Raw genomic sequence first — 21655 nt, forward strand, 5'->3', positions numbered from 1 at the left:
ATGTATTATATGCCCGGTCCATTGTTTGTATCCATTAGAGGAGAGTGGCCATTATTATTTATTTTTATTTTTCTAATTTTTTATTATTGACAAGGATAAAACTATATATCTAAGGAAATAATTGTATCGATTTCCATTACCAAGGCAATGTACGACAGAGAGATGTTTCTGTCCTGACACTGAAAAATCATTATATGGTTTTCCTAGGTGCCATGGGCTAACTCTATGTGTCTGGTCTAATTTTGAGCAAAAGGAAAGAACACTCAGTAAAATAAACATTCACATGTCATGTGAATTTTGATAACACTGATAATGTTAGCAGAACTGGATAACTTATATATCTAAAGGTGGTCATTGACTTTATATAGATAAGGTCTGGGAGAAAGAAAACTGCAGTTTAAGTATAATCTCTAGTTCAAAGGAGAAAAGATGAAAAAAAAAATAGGTATTAGATATAAACCGAGGAATCACAACCTTTACTTGATTAAAGTTTTGGTTAAGTATATATGAAGCCAAATATTGGTAGATTTGATGCTTATATATGCACAGAATTTTAAAAACTAGGAGTTTTTTATACCCACAGAGGGATGTAAGTTCATTGTACATGAGTTCAAGAAATAAAAGCAATATGAAGTTTTTGGTAACTAGAAATTTATAATACCACTTTGAAAGATATACAGGTAAAATAGTGGTTATATGTCTATATATCACTAAGAAATATATTTATACTTGTATTTTGTTATATAAGACTCAGGATAGCATGGCAGCCAGACATACGGGTTGTGGACCAAAATTTCCTATATATGAACTCCAGTTACTAGCCAAAGTATCTCAGTTTCTTAATCTGTAAAGTAGTACCTAGTTAATGGAAGAGTTAAGATAGTTAAATGAACTAATACCTATAATGAGGTTAGGCTGCTCCTAACACATGGTAAGCATTCAAAAGAAGGGAACTATTTCATTACTTATTACTATTATCAAAATTCCCTTGTAATGGAATAATATTACCTCAATATGCTTTTATATTCTCCAAATGTACCTTATTGATTACAATATTTATGCTCTGAATTGAAGTCTGATAAATTATTACTATAGTTAGTTGATATAGGACAGTATTCACTAAAATTTAAGTGACATGTTTTTCTCTCTCTTTTTTTGTTTGTTTGAGATAAGGCCTCACTTTGTTGCCCAGGCTGAAGTGCAGTGGCACCATCATGGATCACTGTAACCTTGACCTCCTTGGGCTCAGGCGATTCTCCCACCTCAGCCTCCCAAGAACCTGGGACTACAGGTGTGTGCCACCATGCCTGGCTAATTTGTGTGTGTGTGTGTGTTTTGCAGAGATGGGGTTTCGCCATGTTGCCCAGGCTTGTCTCAAACTCCTATGAAATTGATCCACCTGCCTCGACCTCCCAAAGTGCTGGAATTATAGGCATGAGCCTCCACCCCTGGCCAGGAACATGTTTCTCAGTCTTCTTTGAAATCTCCTGTATCTGCTGAATGTGAAGAATGTGAAGAACACGAAAGCAGGGCAGAGACACTGTGCCAAAAAAAAAAAAAAAAAAAAAAAAAAAACAACAACAAACCAATGTGATGAGGTTCAAAAGGTGAAGAGTTGGAAAATGTGTATCAGAGGAGGTCAAAGAAATTCCTAAAGTCTCTACTCAATAAACATAAAGAAAAACAAAGACATTTCAAAGACCAGGATTGTCAAAGGACTTCTAATAATGGATGATGGACCATATTTTGGTTTAAGACTGTTCCGCTCATTTTTGAACAGTGGGTGAAGGGCTGCCTGATTTGTATATCTCTCGTCTCCCCATAACAGGAAAGAAAAGCATAGTATAAGGGCCACTTGTCCAGCAGGCTTATTTACAGAGCCACTGTTGGCAGCATCCATTGACTGTCTTGAAAACCTGGAGTTGGCTAACAGTTCTTCTCTACTATCATCATGCTGAGGAATCCAGAGACAGTCATATGGCTAGGGTTGATCAAGAAGAGTTCAGTTTTATCCAGTTTCTCTGGGGGTGATGAAGACCTCTTAACCATAAAAGCACATCATCTTTATGCTTAAGGTATGAATAGAAGGAAATTTTGCTTTCTAGATTCAGTAAGCCCCATAATTAAACAAGTTTCTGGTTTAAAAGTCTGTGGATCAAGAATGTTTCATTTTATTTGCCCTACACAGATAAGAAATGAAATAGGGATCAGTGATCCTGGTTTAGCAGGAATATACTTTTTACACTTTTAACCACAAGATGTTAAACAGTAAGAAATTTTGCAAATGTTATCTGACCCCAGCCTCTGCTTCTTTTTTGGTTACTGCTTCAACCCAGCTGAGTTGTTCCACTTCTCACATCAAAGATCAGCTAAAAAAAACTATGTACTATCGATTTAATTCAAATGTAATTACATAATTAAAAGCAAATATTTTGACACAGATACTTCAGAATCAAAAAAGAGGAAGGTATCTAACTGGTTGAAAATTGCCACATCATTTCATAGGAGACAAGTTACATTACTTATAGTGATTTTTAGCATTTGTATCTAGAAATCAATGATGCTAGAGTCAGTGGATATATTTTAACTCACATATATTAATGAAGGAGGTTGCCCTCCTCTGAGTAATCAAGATAAAAGCACCTTAGGTTTTCTACCATGATTAGCACAGATTCAATTTTTGATCTCCTTATGTTCATATTATGTTCAATGAAGAACACTTTTATAGGCATTTTGAAAAAGGAAGATAAAAAGTACGCTTATGAAGTTTTTCCTTGATAAAAGTAACAGCATGAAAATTCAAATACTGTATTAGTAGAGAAACAGTACAATAAACATGAAAATATAGACATCAAAGTAGTACTAAGAAATATCTTAAGAATAGTATGTATGAAAGGTACAAATGCTAACAGTTTTTTAAAAGCTTTAAACATGGACTTTAGATTTTTTCAATGCCCACTGCTATGCTACCATTAAAAAATTAAAAATAAAATGAAATTTTGGCAACTTACTCCAACAGGCTACCAAAATGCCATAGTTTTGTTGTTGTTTTGGTAATATTTATGAATAATTTTATTTTAAAAATCTATTTCTGATGCTCTATTAATAAGAATGAGAAAAATGCAAATCCATACCTTGCACAAGCACATTTTATATTTGTGTCTAATTCTTTTGAGACAGAGTCTCGCTCTGTTGCCCAGGCTGGAGTACAGTGGCATGATCTGGGCTCACCACAAGATCCGCCTCCCAGATTCACGCCATTCTCCTGCCTCAGCCTCCCAAGTAGCTGGGATTAGAGGCGCCCGCCACCACGCCTGGCTAATATTTTTGTGTTTTTAGTAGAGACAGGATTTCACCGTGTTAGCGAGGATGGTCTTGATCTCCTGACTTTGTGATCCGCCCACCTTGGCCTCCCAAAGTGCTGGGATTACAGGCGTGAGCCACTGCGCCTGGCCTATTTGTGTCTAATTCTTTACATATGTGGTATAATGATCATAAATCAAAGGCACGGCTATTATTTTCCTTGTTCAAGGGTAGTGGCTTCACATTGTTAATGTATAAAGATATATTCTTCATGTTTCCAGATCAGGTGGTAAGGAAAAAGAAACAAAAATATGGGCATTCTGTAGTTGTAGCGATTTTGAAAATTGTATTCATTGAAGTTGTAAACTAAATCACATGACATAACCTCTACTGACAGAACTGCAAGCATAGCAAGATTTCTAAGAATAGATTTTCTCTAATATTAACAAAGACCTCAAAAGTTTACACAACCATATATAAGACTCGTAATATCTTACAGAGGTTTCAATCATTCACTATATTGCCACTAATATTATATAATTGAAATAAAAAATTAAAGTAGTTGGAAGAATATGACAAAAATTTTTTTGGTATATTCTTTCAACTACTTTAATTCCATGTTCTTTCCATTTGATATCATAATCTTCTCTCTTTGAAGATAATTACAATAATTTACATGTGAACACATAGATGTAAGAAATACATGTGTGTGTATATATATATCTTATTATGTATCTGTATATATATCTATGTGTACATATATATCTTAGATCTAAAACAGTAGATTTATGAACCCATAAAAAATGTAAATGACTAACCTGGTGTTACTACTACTCCATTTCCATTGACCACAGGCCTCTCTTCCTCTTCCTCCTCGGGAGGCTCTATACTGGCTTTCTCCATGTTGCTCACTGATTTATTCCTCTTCCTTTTTCCTTCAGCACTTGGAGTGGCTCCTGGAAGTATCTGGTCTGTTACATTTAACAATAATGGTGCTGGTTCTGCTGGCGGCTTTGGGGTACCGTAGTAATTGTCTGCAAACAATACCAAAACATTCTTGGAGTTAAATATTTCTTCTGTGTACATAATTTGTGAAGAATGGAAATTATATTAACAATCTTATTAACACATATTTATCCTATTTTATATGTACATACATAGACACGTACATATATATATGGTTTTCTATCTATGTGTCTCTCTATATACATATTTGTTCCTTCTGTTGTATTGGACTTTAATGCTTAGACATATAGATCAATCTTCATTCTCATCTTTGTGCCAAACCAAAATATAGTCTTATGTGTTATTCCCAAGTGGTACGTAATTTTAAAATTATCCAAATTTTTATAACCAGACTTGATTATAATCTTTAAAAAAATAAGTATGTTAAGAGTACAGGTAATTTTTTTTGTAGTGGGGGCATCTCACACTATTCTGGAAAGGCAAAGCATGTTCTGCTATTCTGTAGCTTTCAAAGGATTATGGCTATTTCCTTGATGTGCACAGCATCCTGCCTAGAGCTGTATCCCTGTGCCAGTCTAGTGGTTCCCATGGCTGCTGACAGTGGGCCTGCTGCTCTATTCACTCTTCAGATTACCACAGCTTTTTTTTTTGCCCACAGCTCCATTACCTGAGATATGGAATCATCTGTTTCACCCATCCATCTGCAGCACTTTTTTGAAAAGAGAATCATTCTTATTTATTCCCACATTAAAACCTAGCATATAATAATCATGGAATAAATGTTTATTAAGTGACCATCTTTATTATTTCATTTTATTGAGACAGAGTCTCGCTCTGTTGCCCAGACTGGAGGGCAATGGTGCAATCTTGGCTCACTGATATCTCCGCCTCTTAGATTTGAGCAATTCTCACACCTCAGCCTCCCGAGTAGCTCAGACTACAGGCGTGCACCACCATGTCTGGCTGATTTTTGTATTTTTAGTAGAGATGGGGTTTTGCCATTTTGCCCAGGCTGATCTCAAACTCCTGACCTCAAGTGATCCACTTCCTTGGACACCCAAAGTGCTGGGATTACAGGCATGAGCCACTGTACCCAGCTGTGAACATCTTTGTATGTTCAAGGTAAAACACTTTATTTAAAATATCCCAAAATTTTGATTGGTAAAGAACAGAGGTAGGGTTTTTTTGAAATCAATCTTACAGCACCAACTTCGAACCTATATCAGTGTTTTCAGTTAACTGAGTAATTTATGCACTTATTTGCTCATTCATTCATTCATTAAAATCTTTATTGGTACTAAGTTATGCACCCAGGCACTCCAGTATGTTTGAGAGAAAAAAGATGAATAGAATAGAATCCTTGTCTTCCAAGATGCTCAACAGTCTAGTAAGGGAGACCAAATCTGATGTCAAACAGAAAAGCATTATAACAGGAAATAGGAGTAAGCACTGCAATGGAGGAGATATACATAAGGAAGGAAGCACACCTCACTGCAAAGGCCACTAAACACATGTGGGAAAAAGGTGTGCTGTGAAAGGAACAACCGTTAACCAGAAGACATAGAATTTAGGCTTGGCTTTTCTATATAACTAAAAGCAAGTTACTTAACCTCTGTAAGGCTCAATTTCTTCATCTGTAAGTGGGGAAGAGCAATAATTGTTCTAATCACCTGTGTTCTGGGCTGCAAATAAACCACAACCTACTCAAGTTAAATGTGAGAGAGATGTGCTATATGAATATATAAGATGGCTAGTTGCGGGATATGTTCGTCTGTTCTCTCGCTGCTATACAAAATTGCCGGAAACTGGGTAATTTAGAAAGAAAAGAGGTTTAATTGACTCACATTTTCAGATGGCTGGGGAGGCCTCAGGAAACGTACAATCATGGTAAAAGGAGAAGCAAACCCCTTCTTCACAAGGCAGCAGGAGGGACAATGAACACAGGAGGAACTACCAAATACTTATAAAACTATCAGATCTCATGAGAACTCACTCACTATCGTGAGAACTCACTATCGTGAGAACAGGATGGGGAAAACTGCCCCCATGATTCAATTACCTCCACCTGGTCTCTCTCTTGACATGTGGGGATTATGGGGATTACAATTCAAGATGAGCTTTTTGGTGGGACACAGCCAAGCCATGTCAAGAAGAAAGGCCAACAAACCATGAGAAAAAATAGCAGAAACAAAGGTGTCTACTCCAGACACTTATGTTGCCTTTGATAGCCCTGAAATCTCCAGATGGTTCTACCGCCAAAGGGACAACACACAGTGCAAACTGCCTCCATGAGAATGGGCTCCAAACTGTCCTCAGCTGCTCTGATTTGCTCATTTCTAGGGAAAATCCCAGGCAGGATCATCTCACTGGCTGAGCCTCCATCACATGAGAGCACTTGGGCTGCCAAGGAAATGGAAGAGATGTGCACTCTCTGATTTCAGTAGAGGGACTGGGAGGTAGAACTCTACTGAGAGGTGAAGCGGGCTGCGCTTCTGGGATGGGTGGGGACTTAAAATAACTTTTCTGTCTAACTAAAGGACTGTAAATGCACCAATCAGCACTCTGTGTCTAGTTGAAGGTTTGTAAATGCACCAATCAGCACTCTGTAAAAACGGACCAATCAGCACTCTGTAAAATGGACCAATCAGTACTCTGTAAAACGGACCAACCAGCTCTCTGTAAAATGAACCAATCAGCAGGATGGGGGGTGGGGGGTGGCAAACAAGGGAATAAAAGTGGGCCACCGGAGCCAGCAGCTGCAAGCTGGTTGGGTGCCTGGAAGCTTTGTGTTTTCGCCTTTTGCAGTAAACTTGCTGCTGCTCACTCTTTGGGTCTGCATTACCTTTATGAACTATAACACTCACTGGGAGGGTCCCTGGCTTCATTCTTGAAGTCAGTAAGACCAAGAACCCCACCAGAAGGAACCAATTCTGGACACACTACCATCCACCCATTTTATCTTGGGGGCTCTCGAGGTAGAAAGGGCCTCCCCCGGGTAGAAAGGGCCTTGGAATGCTGGCAGGTAGAAATGACAAATCTCCACTCCATTTGCCCTCTCACTGGGTTGTTGTGAAGATGAAGTAAGAATGTATGAGAAAGAGCTTTATAAAAAAACTAAAAATTGCAGTGGTTTTAACGGCAGTGTAAACTTCATGCTGGCATAAAGTGAGCAAATATTCTGAAGGCTAGCTGTGCCAATAATGCCATTGCTCATCACTATAGATACTCACAGTAAGAGAATAATGCAAGAAAAAAAATTAGGTTGTAAAGTGGTTCTTATCCACATACTATAAGTATACAACTTTTTTCTTTTACAGTCTGCAAAGTGGATAATATACACTTTGCTAAATGTTACTATCTAATTTGATTTACAGCATTTAAAATGAATCAGACCTCTATATGTACCAGACAAATTCTGAGCAAACAAAAATGAATAGTTGTTCCCTAGAATCAATGAACTTTTATATTTCAGCATTCCTAAAGGCTAGCACAGCTTTAGTTGTGTTGCTATGTTGCTATGCTTTCTATAGGATCTCAACACATACTACTTATAAGCATAATGTAAAACTAACCTATGCATACTCAATAAATGATACATGATTTTAAAGTAGTAGTCTAATATCTTTAATACCTTTAATATATAGTACTAAGAAAAATGGTTCACACTTCAGTGGTTTTCTTTTCTCCTATTTGTCTTGTCAATTTTAAATTTCCCTGAAGTAAAAAAGCCTTTTATTAATTAGACATAAATGATTTTATGTGATTTGATTTAGCACAGGCTAAAATCAAATACTAAATAACAGATCCTGCTAAATTTATATTACTAATTACACCTATTGGTATATGATGTGACTAGAAATTATACAGCAATATTCTATTTCTATAAGTGTATGAAATTACATCAGATTAAATTTTATATGTAAAAATACGAACCATTAGTTAAGACATTAAGATTATTGGCAATACTAGCAATATAAAGGAAACACATAAATAATCCATACTCTTACTACACTTGACAAATACAATTCATAGAGAATAAGCTACCCTAAGCCAACATTTTTATCTCATTGCATAATAACTAGGAAACCAGAAATACCTAGACCAATGGCTGAAGAATTAGCCAAGCAGTCAGGCAGCTACCTCATTGAACTGACTCCCTGATATAAATGCATTCAAATAAATGTATCAAGGATAAAATGTGCCTTTTAGGTAACATACCAGTATGTTTTCAGAAAAAAATAAATATCCTTACTGTTTCAAAATAAGGAAAAATTGTTCCCTTAAAGATGAAGTGCTTATATGCATAGTGCCTGGATGTAGAAAATCTAAAATTAAAACAGACAAACAAAACCTCCACAAACCCACAACAGTATGGTGTAATGCATAAATCCTAGTGAGATAAACCTGACTTTGAATCCTGTGTCCTCTAATCTCACTATCTCTTTACATCCCTAAATCAATTCAGTTAAAGTGGGAATGTGGGGCTATAAGATGACCACAGTCACAAAAGCAACTATAACTATTACTACTGCTAGTGTATGCATGTAGATATGTGCGTGTAGTCCCACCTACTCAGGAGGCTGAGACAGGAGAATCACTTGAACCTGGGAGGCGGAGGGTGCAGTCAGCCGAAATCGCGCCACTGCGCTCCAGCCTGGCAACAGGGCAAGACACCATCTCAAAAAAGAAAAAAGAAAAGAAACATTTTCCAAAAATTTGAATAAAGAGAATAGCCCATTGTCAATAATTTATTTTATAATAAAAACATTTAATAAGTTCCCATTTACACAGGACACTCATACAATGTATTGCAAAGGGAGAGGGACTAAAACAGATTACGAACTAAACCTGCCAGGCAAAGTCCTTGCAAAACCTAATCCCTTACCCATTTTAAGGCAGACCTGTCCCTAGTTCATCTGAAAGCAATGAGAATAGCTTTCTAAATAACTTTTCATGTACTGTACTTGAAACCATGGAATTATTCTTCTGCTTTCTCTGTAGTCAACTGACCTTTGCATAAAATTTGTATTTTAAGTTTCTAAAGTGATGATTTTACCTTTCTTCTGGTTCCTCCCAGATTTTTTCACATTGATTTAGTGGTAAGGCTAACGGGAAAAACAGGAATACGGAACAATTCCAACGAATTTTAAACTGTTTCCTTTTTTGTACCCCCAGTCTTCAGTGAATGGTAATAGACACCAAAATATTATTTTCTGAGATGCATCATATTCTTTACGCTTTTAAATCCCAGTATTATGACAAGAAATAGGAAAGACACTAAAAACCAATTTTAGGTATGAGGAAATGTAAAAATGCAAGTAGCAGATACTTTGAAACACTTTCATTTACTTCTAACACCTTTTATCTTTAAACAAGACCAGTTTTCATGATGGAAACATATCATTTGTTATTTAGTTTATTTGGCTTTTTAAGTTGTAGATTCAGATGCTTACTCTGTTGTTTCAGTCCTTTTGGTGTATAATAATATGTGTAGGTTTTATATCAAATAACCATAGATCCTTCCACATGGCTCCCAAGTGGAGATGGGTTTTACGAAGGTAATAAATATACTTGTTTTCAAGATACCACACAGATTAAGGTCATGACTTCTATTCCTCCCAAATATTCTCAAATCCTTTTTTCCCATTTTAGTAAATGGAAAGAATGAATTTTGGATAGTGGTTCAGTAGAAGAGAGATGATTGCTTGCAGGACCCATGGGGCATGCAAATAGCACAGCTCATCAATGGGATTCCCAGAGAGCTTGAGGATATGTCTTCATGTTGGAAACAATATGTGGCAAACTTGAAGTGGTTGAGAATCATATTTGTTTTTACAGTTTTATAAATGAAGCATATAGTTTGATGCTTGGCCTCCTTAATAGCACCGCTAAAATTGACTCTGACATTAAACAGAGAAAAGATTTAGAGTTCCAACTGATCATAATTATGTTAGAAAACTTGCCAGATTGTATGTAAACAATCATTTTATACACATCAGAGATTTAGAGGTATATTAATATAAATAGATAAATCATCAAAGGATCCCAAATTCAAGCTTTAAGACATGTTTAACATATTAAACAAGAGATAGTAATGAGTTAAAACTATTACCAAAAATCATTCTAACTCGTGTCACCCATGGCAAAAGAATCACAGTCATATGGCTATAGTTAGTAAATTAGAAATTTTGTAAATATAAAGTGAAGTGAGTAAATATAACCCAGAAAATATTCTACTTTTCTAAATTTGGATTTTCTACCAGAAAATAAGACAGAAATTCTTATTGCAGAATTCTTTTGTCAACCAATTTTTGAAATTCTTTTTGTAAGCATCTCTGATACTTACACTTGGTTCTGAAAAAAACAAAAATGTATCATTTGCTCATCATGTCAAATGTAGTTAGCAGCTTGAAACCAAGATGCAGAAACTCCCTGACCTCGAAAGATAATGTCTTTTTCTTTTGTGGTGAAAAAGTGTTACTCTTACATGTGTCAGAAATAAGTATAAGTATTGATGACAAAATAAGCATTTTATACTGAACAGTAAATTGCTGAATTTTTAGAAATTCAGTGTTTAAGTGACTTTCAGAAAGTCCACAACTGTACAAAAAGTGGGAATGTTTCTTTTTTTTCATACATGGAATTGAATTATTCTTAACAAGCCCCACCTAAGAATTTCAAATTTGTTGTAAATTAAATTAATGCTGGTTTCACAATATAATCTCCAATGACATACATCTTGAATTTACTGTATTATTCACCAGTGCTCTCCAGAAAGTCATGCAGATAGTTCAATTTGACTAACATTTCCTGACACTTGTGTGCAAGTCCTCAGAGGTCATTCTGACTGAATATTCATTTATTCACGTTAGCTAATGTAGACAGGCACAGGATAAATCTTTGCTAAATGTATGTCCACAGACTGGCTAGGGAAGGTGGTTTGCTCATGGAAAGGAAATTGGACACTCTTTCTTTCACTGACTCTTCTCTTCAGGTGTTATCAGAGTAGCTCAGAACATTTCCCACCTGCACCAGATAGCAGACGGAAAGAAATTATAAAGAAGTCACATATGATTTGTTGATGTCAAATATACACCTGTTTCCAAAAGAAGACATCTGAACATTTATAACTATAACATAAACTTTAAATTCACGAGTATATCCCATTTAAACAATGTATTAAATCCCTTAGAATAGCACTATCTAGTAAAAATGGAATGCAAGCCACAAATATGAGCCACATATATGTAATTTAATCTTTTTTGTTTTTCATTTTCTTTTCCTTGCTAAAGGAGATGGGGATTTTTATTTATTTATTTATTTTTATTGATTTATTTATTTATTTTCAGGGACATGGTCCCACTATGTTGCCCAGGCTGGTCTCAAACTCCTAGCTTCAAGCCATCCTCCTACCTTTGGTCTCCCAAAGCACTGAGTTTACAGGCATGAGCCACCACACCTGACCAATCATCTTAAAATTTTCTAGGTAGCCACATTAAAAAAGAAAAAATGTGAAAGTAATTTTAATATTTTTCTTTACCCAATATATCCAAAATATTATAATTTTAATACATAATCAATAAAAAGTTACTGTGATATTTTATTATTTTAATACTACGTCTTCAATTTCCAGTGTACAGTTTACATTTACAGCACACCTTAATTGGGACAAGCCCCATTTCACATATTTTATAGCCATATGTTACTAGCAGCTACTATACTGGACAGCACAGCCTTAGATAATCCCTTTCATCAAATACCATTTTAAATTACTGTATTGTCACCTGAGTAACTCATTTTTCTCACAAACAATAAGCTGAACATCTCTGTTGTAAACAACTGAGAAAACTGAGTAAACACCAAAACATAATAACAACTGTAGGTGACAATGTGTCAATGATATTTCTCTTGTTTGATTGCTTTAGTCCATTGAGTACCTGTAAAATGTTATTAAGCATCTAACAGATGTACATGTCTTAGCAACACTCTCTCATTCTGCTTCCTAATCATCTATTTTATCACTTTATCTTAACTTGAAATACTCATTTTTAACTTTATTATTAAGATATAGGATAGAAGGTGAAAAAAAAAGAATGACTGTTTTAGGTAAATAAGCATGGACTTGTGAGGACCCTGTTCTTGTGTTCAGGGATAGGACTGAAGCGCCCTTTTTATAATAATTAGTCATAACTCACTAATGACTAATTAGAGGGATTGTTGACTCATGGCACTAGTGTGGGAACAGACAATATTCCTAGTCATCCTTTCCTCTCTTGTATTTTCCCTGTAACTCCCTCTCACTTTGATCCCCCATGGTGTTCAGTACCCAGTGCCTCATGCTTCTCTTTTCATTAGGCTCCTACTTTCACACTTCATGTTCATAACAATTCCAATTTTCTTTTCTTCTGGACACATGATATGTGTCCCGTTTCCAATTTCCTTTCAGTCTTGCCAAATGACTGGATTACTACTCTGATAAACTAAACTAAGATGTCAAGGATTAAAATCGGCTTAAGAGGCTCCATATGATACCTGCATTTTAATTAGAGTTAAAACTCTAATCCAAAAGGTTAATCTTAAAATTTGGGAAATAACTAGTCAACCACTGGAAGAACTTATTTTTCAGAAGAGCCTTTGGTGCTCCTCAAATCACAGTAGAGGTGTTATCCTTGGTAGTCAGGACTCCTGGCAGGGTAGATATGATGACAGTGCTCCTTCAGGGAACTCAAGCAAAATGCAGATGCAAAGATATTTGGAAAACAGTACTGAATAAAAAATAACTTTAGTATAATTCCAGCTAGTGACAAACTTATAAGTCTACCTTTTGGAATGGAAACCTTTTGCAATTGTATTATTAATGTAATTATTAAGTTTTTTTTTTTTTTTTTTTTTTTTTTTTTTTTTGAGACAGAGTCTCACTCCGTCACCAGGCTGGAGTACAGCGGCATGATCTTGGCTCACTGCAATCTCTACCTCCCGGGTTCAAGTTATTCTCCTGCCTCAGCCTCCCAAGTAACTGGGGCTACAGGCACACACCTCCACGTCCAGCTAATTTTTGTGTATTTAGTAGAGACGGGGTTTCACTATGTTGGCCAGGATGGTCTCGATCTCCTGACCTTGTGATCCGCCCACTTTGGCCTCTCAAAGTGCTGGGATTACAGGCGTGAGCCACTGCGCCCGGCCTTGTTTAAGATTTTTAAGTGTCTAGTGAGCTCAATGCTTAAGAGACAATCCCTTCATGGCTCAGTAAATAAGAAAATGAAAGTGAAATTTTGACAAATTTGTAGATCGGCATTTGTACAAAGCTCAACAGATTCTTGTGATAGTCATCTTAATTAAATTTTTTCTTCAAAAATTGATAAAGAAAACTGAACCTTTCAAAGACAACATGATTTTTCTCACACAACATTTATAGCTTGTTGTATAACTTCCTTCTCCCAATGGTGCTATCAATTGTGATACTATAAAATTACTAAGAAATTAGGAGACCTCTACAACTATTTTTGGTCACTGTCTTGTAAATACAATACCCAGGAAAATTTCTCATTAATCTTAATCTGATTGTTGGTTAATGATTAAAGAAATTTGCCAAATACCAAATCTCTAACCCTCAGTTGCTAATAAGTCAGAAAAACAATAAAAAAGAAATTTCATTTCTCCTTGAAGAGTTTGGTTACTAGATTTTCCCCAGCTGTCTTGACACGGTAAGAGCTCTGACACAGAGTCACTGGATCTGGGTTCTAAACAGGTTTCTACCACTAACCTCCTAAATGACTGTGAACTGGGCAGCAAACTCCCCTCAACCTCAGATTCCTCACTGTGAAAATACAGAATTAGGACATATCTCTAAAATACTCCTCACCTCCAAAATTCTGTAACAAAAAATTTAAAGGATGCAAGGACAACAGGTTTTATTTCTTTTTCATCATATTAGAAAGCCCTGAATTGATAATGAATAGAGAATAACAATAAACTAAAGCCAACAGTTTCACTTACTTGAGAACCTGGACGCATTTGCTTTCATGACATAAATGTGGAAAACTGTCATTTGACTGTATCTTTATATGTCTTTGCACAGTCCCTTCTGGGAAAGTGGTTGTGGTTGCAGAGTGTTTCTATTTTTATTCCAAGCCTTTCATTTGCATCCATCCCTGTTGGTGAATTAGAGAGTCCCTAAGTATATCTCCCATAGGATGTAGACTATGATTACTTTGTGGAAGGTCATATATAAAGCACTTCGACTTTCTATTTTAGTCTATGTGATACTTTAAAATTTACTGACTTTTTTGGAGTTGACATTTTCATTGTAATCACCTTGTGATCTGTGGGACACAAACATAAAGCCTACATGTTAGATTATAGTTAACGTTAGCAGCAATTTAGATGTAAGTAGTACTAACGCATAAGTCAGAAAAACAATGAACAAACCAAAGAGCTTAAGAAGGTTTTCTTTAGCTTTTTGGTATATAACCTTAGGCTTTGACTGCATGATGCTAGCATGTCTTACTTAACCTGGATTTTCTTTTACCTCTGAATCAATATGACAAAGAAAACTCTGTCTGAACTATCGGCATTTTATATTTAAAACTCTGGAAATCAACTACTAATTCTTTAAAGGTGTATATTTTACTGAGGTATGCCTCTTCTACTCATCACATTTTTACATTATAACTTGGCCTTTCATACCACCCTTCAAATTATATAGCAAATTATGAAGTGTCACAAATAAGAGTTTATTTGGAAAACCTGTTGAATTACTGAGAAATGAGCAAAGTAGGGAAATAAATGTGTGGGTCAAAAAGACCAGAAAATAAATAGGAAGAAGAAAAGAAAAGTAAGGACAAGGAGGCATTGGAGAAAGATGAGGAAAATAAATGATGAAGAGGAGAACACGAAGGAGGAAGAAGAGAAGTATCATGTGCAATTTCATGAAGTTGTAAGGTTCCAGTGTAATCTCTGAGGTGACATTTTGGCCCAAAGCCACACACATAAGGTCATCTGTGATGACCTGGTATCTGAGAAGATACTAGAGCTGCACTATCCAATATGGCAGCCATTTGTTACATCTAGCTGTTGAGGACTTGAAATGTGGCTAATTTGAGTTGAGATGTGCTGTCAATATAAATTGTACACTAGCTCTTAGTACCACAAAAGAAGTAAAATATATTAGTAATCATTTTTACATTGATTATTTGTCAAAATGGTAATATCTTCCATCTCACTTCCTGGGCTAGTTCTTCTGAAAAAAAGTAAGACTCAACAAGTAGTCAACTACTAGTAAGTAATGACGTCCATAACTCATAAGAGTGAGTGAAGGTGAGGAGTCGTCAACTCAAGGATCCAGGACAATAGACACTTGATAGGCGAGAAACTCAGTCAGAAAGAGTATTAAGGGCCACAAAGGGGGTTGAGCTGCTTATTGGCTAACCAAGCCAATGGCAGCTGAGTGATGTGCAGAGGGGAAGGTTATCATACATCGAATCATCTTGTCATTCATGGAGCAAGCATTTACTGATAGCCTATTATTTGCCAGACACACGTAAACTCAAGGAACAGTGGTGAACGAAATAAGCACAGTTCTCTTTGAAGCTTACCTTCTACTGAGGGAGATAAATATTAATAGAAAAATCACAGAAATACAAAATTATAAACTCTGACAAGAGCTGAAAAGGTCAAGTGGTGGTGTTTTGAGAACTCCGAGAAGAGTTCAAGTTAGCCTTTTTAAGAAAACAATAGAGGGCTGGGCACGGTGGCTCACGCCTATAATCCCAGCACTTTGGGAGGCCAAGGTGGGCGGATCACGAGGTCAGGAGATCGAGACCATCCTGGCTAACATGGTGAAACCCCGTCTCTACTACAAATACAAAAAAATTAGCTTGGTATGGTAGCGGGCGCCTGTAGTCCCAGCTACTTGGGAGGCTGAGGCAGGAGAATGACATGGACCTGGGAGGCAGAGGTTGCAGTGAGCCAAGATCGTGCCATTGCACTCCAGCCTGGGTGACAGAACGACACTTTGTCTCAAAAAAAGAAAAAATAAAAAAATTGGAATTATGATTGAATACCCAGTCCTTTTGCCTTAATCTGTGCCAAAATATTTATAGATCAATATAGATCTTTAGGAAATGCATGTTGTTTAACCATAAGAAATAAAATTGCTCCACTGTTCTTAAACTTGTCCTTAGTACTTTTCTAAAAGCCAAATGGCTAAACTATATGGAAATGTATATATGTGTATGTGTGTTTGTATGTGTGCTCCCAAATAAATCAAGTTGCTTGCCAAATCGAAAATTAGCAACATTTCTGCTAAATAGCCAGAAAGCTCTTCTTCTCTCAGTTAAACCCAAGACATAGTCTCTACTGAAAATACCTCTAACATTCACAAATCCAAGAGCTGTGCAGTCTGAAATCAAAAGTTTTGTTTTTTACAATAGAAATCTAATTGAAGGTAGAAGTGATAGCAGGTTTAACTTGATATGGACCTTTGTTTCTAGACTGATGACCAGTGTAGTCTGGTCATTTCCTGCTTCTGATAGTGGGGGAGCAAGTAGAGTTGGTGAAGTGGAGACTTCTCCATAGCACTGATGTCTAAAGAGAAATGAGTAAAATGAAGTAAAGGCTCAAGAGGTGCAGAGAGGGAAATGCAGTCCAGGCAGAGGGAGCACATTTGCAAAGACTTGAATCTGAAGAAATAATAGTAGCTTGGAAGAACCAATAGAAAACACTCAGGCTAGAGATAATATGGAGCCTAATAGGCCTTGTTAAAGATTTGGGTCACTTTCCAAGAAATAAAAGGAAGCCTATGGGTTTTTAAAGGCATTCAGGTTTGTTTTTAAAATAGATGTCAGGTTGCAGGATGTAAGAGAGATTGGAGGCAGCAAGAGTGAAAGTCTTGAGGTCAATGAGGGATATTTACAAGGGTAAAGATGGTATCTTTGAAACCGCCTTTGTAAAAATTATAACTGAAGAAATCATGACAATGAAAGAGATCTGTCCTAACTGACTCCATCTTGCTTTTAACATCCAAATTGCTTTTGTTCATATCTGGGTGCAGGCTGAACTAACTTTAGGAGGAACTTATAGTTTAACTTTGAAACAAAGATGAAAACAGCCGTTTCCCAAAACAAACCCCCCCTTTTGGCTGGTTATTAGACTGTCTTTGCAGGACTAACAAATTAGCCACAAAATTAACAATTATGGTTTAAGAGTCACTGTTTTAAAACCTGAGATCAGTGCTTGAGATATTTTGCAGACCCTGCATTTCAAGGCATCAGCTGACACCACCTAGATCGATAACCTGGCTCATCCAGTCCTGTCCCCACCCCGCCCCCGCCCACCCCACTCAGGAACTGACTCAGAGCAAGAGGACAGCTTCAACTCTCTATCATTTATCTTCCAGCTGACCAATCAGCACTCCCTACTTTCTGACCCTCTACTCACCAAACTATTCTTAAAAACCCTGATCCCAGATTTTCAGGGAGACTGATTTGAGTAATAATAAAACTCTGGCCTCCCATATAGCTGGCTCTGTGTGAATTAAACTCTTTATTGTGATTCCCCTGTCTTGATAAATTGGCTTTGTCTGAGCCCCGGGCCAGGAGAACCTGTTGGGTGGTTATAGCTTGGGCTAGTGGAAGATGATGGAATGGAGACAAAGATGGTACCAATTAGGTTCCAAAGGAGAAAAACAGAAAACAGAGTAATGGTTAGGAAGGAACTATTATGAGCAGCTTGTGCTTGAGGTCTTTTTCTTGATGATCTCCCCTTATCTCATTTGGAAATAAGCAATCTTGGACAGATCTAAATTTGCTCCTAATACTCAGGATTTCTTTAAAAAAAAATTCAATAGGATTTTGGGGAATAGGTGGTGTTTGGTTACATGGATAAGATCTTTAGCGGTAATTTCTGAGATTTTGGTGCACTCAGCACCTGAGCAGTGTTCACTGTACCCAATGTGTAGTATTTTATTCCTTGCTCTTCTTTCATGCTTCCCCACGTCCTCAGTCCTTTATCATTCTTGTGCCTTTATGTCCTCATAGCTTAGCTCCCACTTATAAGTAAGAACATACAATGTTTAGTTTTCCATTCCTGAGTTATTTCACTTAAAATAATGGTCTCCAACTCCATCCAGGTTGCTGGGAATGCCATTATTTCATTCCTTTTTATGGCTGAATAGTATCCCACTATACATACACACACACACACACACACACACACACACACCACATTTTCTTTATCCACTCATTAATTAATGGACATTTGAGCTGGTTCCATAGTTTTGTAATTGCAAATTGTGCTGCTATAAACGTGTGTGCAAGTGTCTTTTTCATATAATGACTTCTTTACCTCTGGGTAGATACCCAGTAGTGGGATTGCTGGATAGAATGATAGATCTACTTTTAGTTCTTTGTATCTCCACACTGTTTTCCATAGAGGTTGTACTAGTTTACATTCCCACCAGCAGTGTAAAAGCATTCCATTTTCACCACATCCATGCCAACATCTATTCGTTTTCAATGTTTTTAATTATGGCCCTTCTTGCAGGAATAAGATGATATCACATTGGGGATTTGATTTGCATTTTTCTGATAATTAGTGACGTTGAGCCTTTTTTCATGTTTCTTGGCTATTTGTATATCTTTTGGTAAGAACTGTTTATTCATATTCTTAGCCCACTTTTTGATGGGATTATTTGGTTTCTTTTCTTGCTGATGTGTTCCTTGTAGTTCCTTGTAGATTCGGAATATTAGTCCTTTGTCAGATGTATAGTTTGCAAGGATTTTCCACCATTCTGTGAATTGTCTGTTTACTCTGCTGATTATTTATTTTGCTGTGTAGAAGCTTTTTAGTTTAATTAAGTGCCATCTATTTACGTTTGTTTCTGTTGTATTTGCTTTTGAGTTCTTGGTCATGAAGTCTTTGCCTAAGTCAATGTCTGGAAGGGTTTTTCCGATGTTATCTACTAGAATTTTTATAGTTTCAGGTCTTAGATTTAAGTCTTTCTTCTATCTTGAGTTGATTTTTGTATAAGGTGAGAGATGAGGATCCTGCACGAATCTTGCCAATTATCTCACCACTATTTGTTGAATGGGATGCCCTTTCTCCACTGTACATTTTCATTTGCTTTGTCGAAGATCAGTTGCCTGTAAGTTTGTGGCTTTGTTTCTGGGTTCTCTATTCTGTTCCATTGGTCCATGTGGCTATTTTTATGCCAGCACCATGCTGTTTTGGTGACTATAGCCTTATAGTATAGTTTGAGGTTGGGTAATGTGATGCCTCCAAATTTGTATTTTTTGCTTAGTCTCACTTTGGCTACATGGGCTCTTTTTTGGTTCCACGTGAATTTTAGGATTGTCTTTCTAGTTCTGTGAAGAATGGTGGTGGTATTTTGATGGGAATTGCATTGAATGTAAAGATTGCTTTTGGCAGTATTGTCATTTTCACAATATTGATTCTACCCATCCATGAGCATGAGATGTGTTTCCATTCATTTGTGTTGTCTATGAGTTATTTCAGCAGTGTTTTGTAGTTTTCCTTGTAGAGATCTTTCACCTCCTTGGTTAGAGATATTCCTAAGTTGTTGTTGTTACTATTATTATTTTGGTTATTGTTCCAGCTATTGTAAAAGGAGTTGAGTTCTTGGTTTGACTCTCACCTTGGTTGCTGTTCGTGTATAGCAATGCTACTGATTTGTGTATGTTGATTTTATATCTTGAAACTTTACTGAATTCATTTATCAGATCTAGGAGCTTTTTGGATGAGTCTTTAGGGTTTTCTAGGTATTCGATCATATCATTGGCAAACAGCAACAGTTTGACTTGCTCTTTGCTGGTTTGGATGTCCTTTATTTCTTTCTCTTGTTGAATTGAAAAAAAAAAAAAAACCAATATATTCAGGCAACAACTAGCACAATGAATAGAATAGTACCTCACATTTCAATACTAACATTGAATGTAAGTGGCCTAAATGCACTAGTTAAAAGATACAACGGAACACGACAAGAATGCTGAGGCTAAGACTTCCAGTACTATCTTGAATAGAAGTGGCTAGCCAGTACTGTGTTAAAAGAAGTGGTGAAAGTGGACATCCTTGTTGTGTTCCAGTTCTCAGGGGGAAAGCTTTCAACTTGCTCCATTCAGAATAATGTTGGCTGTGGATTTATCATAGATGGCTTTTATTACAAGGTATGTCCCTTCTATGTCAATTTTGATGAATGTTTTAATCGTAAAGGGATGCTGAATTTTGTCAAATGCTTTTTGTGCATCCATTGAGATGATTTTTGTAACCTTTGGTTTTAATTCTGTTTATGTGGTGTATCACATTTATTGATTTATGTTAAAACATCCTTGCATCCCTGGGATGAAACCCACTTGATCTTGGTGGATTATCTTTTGGATAGGCTGTTGGATTCAGTTCACTAGTATTTTGATGAGAATTTTTGTATCTCTATTCATCAGGGATATTGGTCTGTAGCTTTTTTTTTTTTTTTTAATTTGTGTTCTTTCAGACATTTTGATGTAGGCATTTAATGCTCTGAACTTTTCTCTAAGTACTACTTTTGCTGTATTCCAGAGTTATTCACAGGTTGTATCACTATTATCGTTCATTTCAAAGAATTTTTAAATTTCCATCTTGAATCAATGTTGACCCAGTAATCATTCAGGAGCAGGTTAATTTCCTCGTATTTGCATAATTTTGAGGGTTCTTTTTGGAGTTGAATTACAATTTTATTCCACTCTGATCTGAGACAGTACCTGATATAATTTCAATTTTCTTAAATTTACTGAGAGTTGTTTAGTGGCCTACCATATAGTCTGTCTTGGAGATTCTTCCATGTGCTGATGAAGAGAGTGCATATTCTGCAGTTGTTGGGTAGAATGTTCTGTAAATATCTGTTAAATCCATTTGTTCTATGGTATAGTTTAAGTCCACTATTTCTTTTTGATTTTCTGTCTTTGTGACCTGTCTAATGCTGTCAGTGGAGTATTGAAGTCCCTGACTATTATTGTGTCTATCTCATTTCTTAGGTCTAGTAGTAATTGTTTTGTAAATTTGGGAGCTCCAGTGTTAAGCACATATATATTTAGGATTGTGATATTTTCCTGTTGGACTAGTCCTTTTATCATTATATAATGTTTCTTTTTGTCTTTTTTAACTGCTGTTGCTTTAAAGTCTATTTTAGCTGATGTAAGAATAGCTACTCCTAGAGGCCAGGCACAGTGGCTCACGCCTGTAATCCCAGCACTTTGGGAGGCTGAGGCGGGTGGATTACCTGAGATCAGGAGTTCGAGACAATCCTGGCCAACAAGGTGAAACCCCATCTCTACTGAAAAAAAAAATACAAAAATTAGCCGGGCATGGTGGCAGGTGCCTGTAGTCCCAGCTACTC

The 21655-nt window shown here is 36.4% G+C and overlaps 1 protein-coding gene across 19 annotated transcripts in view; it reads right to left on the bottom strand.

Moving 5' to 3' along the window:
• The window catches only part of LOC105475378 (membrane associated guanylate kinase, WW and PDZ domain containing 2), a 1478421-nt gene that overhangs the window by 513123 nt on the left and 943643 nt on the right, over positions 1-21655 (bottom strand). For all 19 annotated transcript variants that reach the window (XM_011730573.3, XM_011730572.3, XM_071093993.1 and 16 more), the window contains one exon: positions 4122-4337. In XM_011730573.3, coding sequence (XP_011728875.2) covers positions 4122-4337 — 216 coding nt within the window. The remainder of the gene's footprint in view (positions 1-4121; positions 4338-21655) is intronic.

The sequence above is a fragment of the Macaca nemestrina genome, chromosome 4 (genome assembly GCF_043159975.1).
Source record: "Macaca nemestrina isolate mMacNem1 chromosome 4, mMacNem.hap1, whole genome shotgun sequence".
In the NCBI taxonomy this organism is placed as follows: domain Eukaryota; kingdom Metazoa; phylum Chordata; class Mammalia; order Primates; family Cercopithecidae; genus Macaca; species Macaca nemestrina.